This window comes from Rhipicephalus microplus, chromosome X, assembly GCF_043290135.1.
Source record: "Rhipicephalus microplus isolate Deutch F79 chromosome X, USDA_Rmic, whole genome shotgun sequence".
In the NCBI taxonomy this organism is placed as follows: domain Eukaryota; kingdom Metazoa; phylum Arthropoda; class Arachnida; order Ixodida; family Ixodidae; genus Rhipicephalus; species Rhipicephalus microplus.
In genome coordinates, this window is record NC_134710.1 from 29,693,674 (window position 1) to 29,699,673 (window position 6,000).

A 6,000-nucleotide genomic window follows, 5' to 3' on the forward strand; every position below is an offset into this window, starting at 1 on the left:
GGATGGCAGCTCGGCCTTTCCTCCACAAGCATCTATTACTTATACCGGCGTCACTCGTCACGATCGAGACTAATTTCACTATCGCGATCGGCTGTGTTACGCAAGCTGCAGACAGGAGCCAGTGAGTGTTGGGAAATTTTATCCTGATCGAGTTCTATCACCATCAGCACTGCACAGTCGGCATTATATTGCTTTGTGGGCTCTGGAAGTAAAAAGACCCCATAATTACGTTAATAACAGACAAAGATAGGTGACAGGGTCCGCTCCAGGATTTCTTTTTGGTTTGTAGGGTACCCTGGGTCGAGAGGTTTGCTTGCTCTTTGGGGGGGAGGGGCGAGAAGCCGGCAGAATTTTGGGAAGCTCCAGTCTATCCTCTACCTCCCCCCCGTCACCCCCGCTGGCACCGTCTTTGAGAGGCAAACGTAACTGACAAATAATCGCTCATCAGTGCAGCCAGTGTCCTCTTCTTTGGGTAGTATAGGTAAAAAGGCTTCGGCTGAAGGGAGGGCGGAAAGACAAATCATTGATGGTGAGAAATCGAAAGAGCAGCCTCCAATTCGCTACCTACGCAAGGGTCAAGAGAAAGGTTGAGGAAATATAGGTGGTGTTCGCGACTCTGCGAGAGTCGTCGTGTCCCGATCAACGAATTCATGCTCCAGAGATTGCTTTAGAGGCCTATCTACACGCTATCTACGCAGCTGCCACACCACAAGTGTCGGGGACACCTGCCGCACGCACAAGCGGAGGGCGTCGCCGATACACTGTTCCGCCCACCACTTGGGTGCGTCAGGTGTCCCGCCACGTGCGGGCACAGCTAGGTCGCTCATGCAGCAGCCCGATTTGGATGACCTATATCATCAAAAATGATAATCGGGCAACATCTACAAGAGAGGATCGGAATCGCCTTCATGAAACTGACATCTGCTGTGTGGTGTACGAAAGAACCCGGGCAGTCTCAGTTGTAGTGACTGAGAACATTAAATGTCCAGGTCAGGTTCACTGAAGCATATGCACTGGAACATAGGCACGACCTGTGGTGTTCTTGCCATCTACCGCTACAGCGGTGACGACATGTAAATGTAGAAGCGACATTGGTGATCTACGGGTTTTCCATACTGGGACTTACAAGTGAGCCGCGATAACTGTAAAATAAGGTATACAAGACTAGCGACGAACTCGGGAGACAGATTTTGGTATAACTGGATCTGGCTAACTAGGCCCCTTCTGGGCAGGGTTCGGCAGCTCGAGCCACTTACTCAGACTCGCACCCCAGAGGATATCGCCCAATGGGAGACCACCCCGGAAATGGGGTCGTCCTCACGGAACACGCTACGGCCAACGGGGAAGCGCCTCTATTGTCGAGTGGCACCCGAGGGTCACGCACCGGGCGCCCGATAACGCAACGTGCAGCGCGGAAAACCGCAATACGATCGAGGATACGCCTTCACGGTCCAAGTTGCCTTCGTGCTGTCCATCGATTTTAAGCAAACATAGGCGAAAACGCCACACGCAGAATGGTAGCCTTCTGTCGATCCCCGGCAAGCTGGGAAGCCTCGACCACTCCCGGCCGATCAAAGCGAGTGACTCAGTCCCTGTCCTAACCACGCCCTTCCGGAACCTATTGCGAGTCTTTCTAGCGACGATACACGACCGTCACGTTTTCCCTCAACTCGATGCACATATCTCCAATGCCCTCACTCGCACACAAACGTATGACGCTCGGGAGCGTTGTGACGACGTCATGGCGACGGCGAAAAATTCACGTGAGCGTGATCATCTAAGCCGCCTTTTGTCACAGCGCAACAGTGCATACGCCGCTCTTCTCTATCGGAAATACAGAGAAATGTCTTGACCTCGTAAACATTCGTACTAGTAACCCCGACTGTCCCAGACACCACTAACAAATGCGGATCGCCATCGAACAAAAAGAGCTTACCTCTGCCACGTCCACGAGGCTGTCTCTTAAGCAGTACGGCCTCCATCGGGATCAAAGACCGTGTTTGCGACGCCAATTTACGACGAAAGGGAAGGGGACAACTGCCTTCGGGACCGTTCGGTGGGTGGGGGCGGCTGCCGGTGGAGTGTAGCGTGCCAGCGAGGGACCTGCTGGCACCGGTTGCGAACGAGCTCCTTCTGGACTGGGCTGAGGCTCAAGCCACGCACTTAAGCTCGCCACCCAGGGGTGGGGTTGGGGGCAATCGACCAATGGGAAAACGCCAAGGGATAAGCGTGCTTTTGGGGCAGACGCTACAGCCAATGGGAAAGCGGCTCCATTGTTCAGTGGCACTCGTGAGGCGTAGCCACGCACCGCGCGCTCGATCACACAAGGCACCGCAGAGCGCCATGAGAGCACGGATGGTCACGTGGTGATGATGATGATGATGATAATTCCACAGCCATGGCTCGTACCCACTGAGGGGGATCGGCCAAGAATCCATGACTTAAGTAAGATTTTTTTAATATTAAAACCACCCACCAGAAAAAAAGAAAGAAAAAAGGAAAGACACCCTAGGCAGAATGAAAGGAGTGCAATAGTTGTTTGTCACTTGTTCAGATAAGACATTTATTCATTACCTTGAATAGGAATCAGCATGGTTAAACAGTGCTCTTGTGTATGTTGAAATTTTTTTTGCACAAATATTATTCACGCAATTAAAAGCTTAATTCTTTTACTTTCATTAAGGTAGTTGCAAACTGTATAGAAAACGTTCTCGTGGCTGAAGCCCAGATCGCAAGCACCAAAGGAAAGTATTTTTTCTATAGTTAAATTCAACCCCAGGCTAGCGAATGGGAGGTCACGTGGATGGAGGGTTCTTCGTTGTCATCGTTGCATGCATTTAGTAGGGTAAAACTACAACGTAAACTTTCCGTATAGATATCAAAAAAAGTCCTTGACTACAAGGCCATTCCCCTGCACTGCGTATGAGCCATGGCCACTGAACCACCTCCGAGAACCAATGACTGTGAACACAGTGAACCATTATCACTGAATCAAATACAGACAGACAGACAGACTGACAGACAGATGGACGGGTGGACAGATAGACAGATGGGCGGACACACAGACAGACAGACAGACAGACAGACAGACAGACAGACAGACAGACAGACAGACAGACAGACAGACAGACAGACAGACAGATGGACGGGTGGACAGATAGACGGACACACAGACAGACCGACAGATGGGCGGGTGGACAGACAGACAGACAGACAGACAGACAGACAGACAGACAGACAGACAGACAGACAGACAGACAGACAGACAGACAGATGGGCGGGCGGACAGACAGACAGTTGAACACCACATATCGATCAATCAAACAGACAGACGGGCGGAGGATTCATGGTTTACCGATAAAATGGTCCGAAGCTTCGCCCCACTCATCATCATTAACTCCGTGGATATGCTGTAATTTTTAAGAAGACGCCTTCATCTGGCACCAGATGCAAAGCTGCTGGCATACAAAATGCTTGTTATACCATGCGTTTAAGTACGCATATATTGCTTGCTTTTCGTATGCAAAGGAACTCATCGCAAGGATTGAAGAGGTGCAGAGAAAGGCAGCGAGGTTTCTTTAATAAATACAAGATGATGAATTCTCTCACTGAGTTACTAAATAGAGCTCATGTATTAACACTACAAGCAAGACTAACATTTTTTGTTACAATAAATTCGTGGTAACAAACATCGACACGTCAAAGCTAATTTCTTTCAGTCGTGCTATAGCTTGACACAATACAGGCCCTCACAAAAACTAATTGAACACTTTTGTAATTCAAATTGATTCTCACTTCCCCCAAAACATAAGAGAACGGAACCATCTGAGTCATCCATGGTTATTATACATCGTCTATACATGATAGAATCATATGTACATGCTAAGGAGTTTCTGAGAACTCAATTGTTTTCTTTTCTGTCTTTTTTTGTATCTTATTCATTAATTTCCTTACAACTTGCATTATGTATGCCCTCCCTGCAATTATGTCCGAAAGAGAGATCGGCAGTATTAATAAATAAATAAATAAACAAAATCGCACAACACGAAGCGCTACAAACAGTGTCGTGACTAAAATCACGTAACAGCACGGGCAACAACTAATCCCGAGACAAATATCACGTAACATTACACGCAACTATAGTCCCGTTACCAATTTAACACCACGCGCAATCAGTCAAGCAGCTAAAACAATTATTACTACACAGCAACTAGTGCCGGGCCTTGACTAAAGTCACGTTACACTACAAACAAGAACTATAGTCCTGTTATTAAAAACGCGCAACGCCAAGCGCAACAAGTGGTCTGGTCTCGTGACTGAAATCACGCCTAACACTATACGCAACTACTCCCGTAATCGAGTTAACACCGCGTGTAACTAGTTGCGTGACAAACCGCCTATGACATGACGCGCAAGAACTACAGTATACCGTGACAAAAATAACCAACTCATCAGGCTCCAGTAAGCAACTAACCCACCAGCAGGTCTGGTAACACGTACTAACTAGTAAGGTGGGAAACTGGCGCAACTATGCTAATAAAGGATCGATATACTTCAAGTCTCGTCTGAACAGGCAAAACTCGGAACACGTTTACCTCGCAACGCTTGCACGGAAAGCGGGAAACTAAACAAAGAAAATAACGAGAAAGCTATAGAACCTGACGTCAAACGATTAAACCTAAACGGCAGCAGAACATCCTACGAGTCAATCATGCTTAATCATATCAACGAAGGACTAAATCCCTAACCAGCAAGCGCCGCCTGGTTCGCATAATTATATGAATGACGCGCCTCCTCATCGAAAACCAGTGAGACTCCCTGAACCAGGGTAAATCAGCGAAACTCCGCAAGCAAAACAACGAACTAAAAAAAATAACGATTAATCATATCGTGGTTTTCGAGACGTAAATCCTCAACAATTAAAAGCGATTAGCATAGATCGAGAACACGACACTGTTTGTGACAGCTCTGCAGCGCAAAATGGAACGGCTATAAAGCCACGCGCGGCGAAAGAAAAAGAAGGCGCTGTGTGCGTTTCATTCCTTTAAAAAACAAACACTCGGGCTACCCCCTTCTTTCTTGCGGAGTGTCGGTCGCGTATGGTAATTGAGTTCTGAAAAGAAAAGCAGTCAGTGGAGTTCTCTGAACAGAACACGAATCGAAAGCGAGAGCGAAAGTGTTACAGCACGTTACCTGGGCTTTGCCTTCGAAGAAGAACAGGTTCCCAAGGGACGCTACGCTTTCCAATTTTTTTCCGCGGGATTTCAGATAAAGAGTTGAAAAGGTGGCGTCGTTCGAACACGGACGCGAGTGAAGTCGATGCACCAAAACAGCATTTTCGGGCTCTCGACTTCTCTCTCGTGTTCGCATGCCCCGTCCCGAACATGAATGCCCACTAACTAGACCAACTCTTATGCGAAAGACAGAAGGCCCTCGCGAAAGAGATAGCGCGGTGAACTTGTATGTAAACACGGGAAAGATAGCGCGTAAAAGGAGAAAATGTACGACACTCACTGCGGGGTCGCATCACGGCAACTTTCGTTGTCACGCTGTTCGTTTTCCTATAGACTTGTAGTGCGAATGTACTACGGCTCGGGCTTGCTTGCTTGCTTGTTCCTTTCTTTTGTGGCTCTCACCCACTAAGGGGGATTGGCCAAGAAGCCGGTGGTTAATGCAAGTAAATACCTATAGATTTTCTAGATTAGGGGAATATGATTACTGTGTTTTGACTGTGAAATAATTTGGCGCAATGTAAAAAAAAGAAAAAAAAAGGGGGGGGGGAGAAATAATAGAATTTGTTGAATATCTGTGGTGGGATCGTTATATGAAATTCTCCTGAAAGTTGAATCATTGCAGTGTATCAGCTAAATAATAAGTGGTAGTGTGACTAGTAAAATTCGTGAGCTGATGGCTGACTCAGCAAGGTAATCTTCTTGTGTTATATATGAATTCGCAGAGAGCCCCGCAGATGTTCCTGTCGCTATGTCCCAATGAAATGGC

The 6,000-nt window shown here is 47.5% G+C and overlaps 1 protein-coding gene across 1 annotated transcript in view; it reads right to left on the reverse strand.

Moving 5' to 3' along the window:
• Positions 1-5,591, reverse strand: part of LOC119176592 (protein argonaute-4) — a 60,634-nt gene extending 55,043 nt beyond the window's left edge. The window contains exon 1 of the mRNA XM_037427948.2: positions 5,515-5,591. Within this exon, the coding sequence (XP_037283845.2) occupies positions 5,515-5,527 (13 nt within the window). The 5' untranslated portion in view covers positions 5,528-5,591. The remainder of the gene's footprint in view (positions 1-5,514) is intronic.
• Positions 5,592-6,000: the final 409 nt, after the last annotated feature.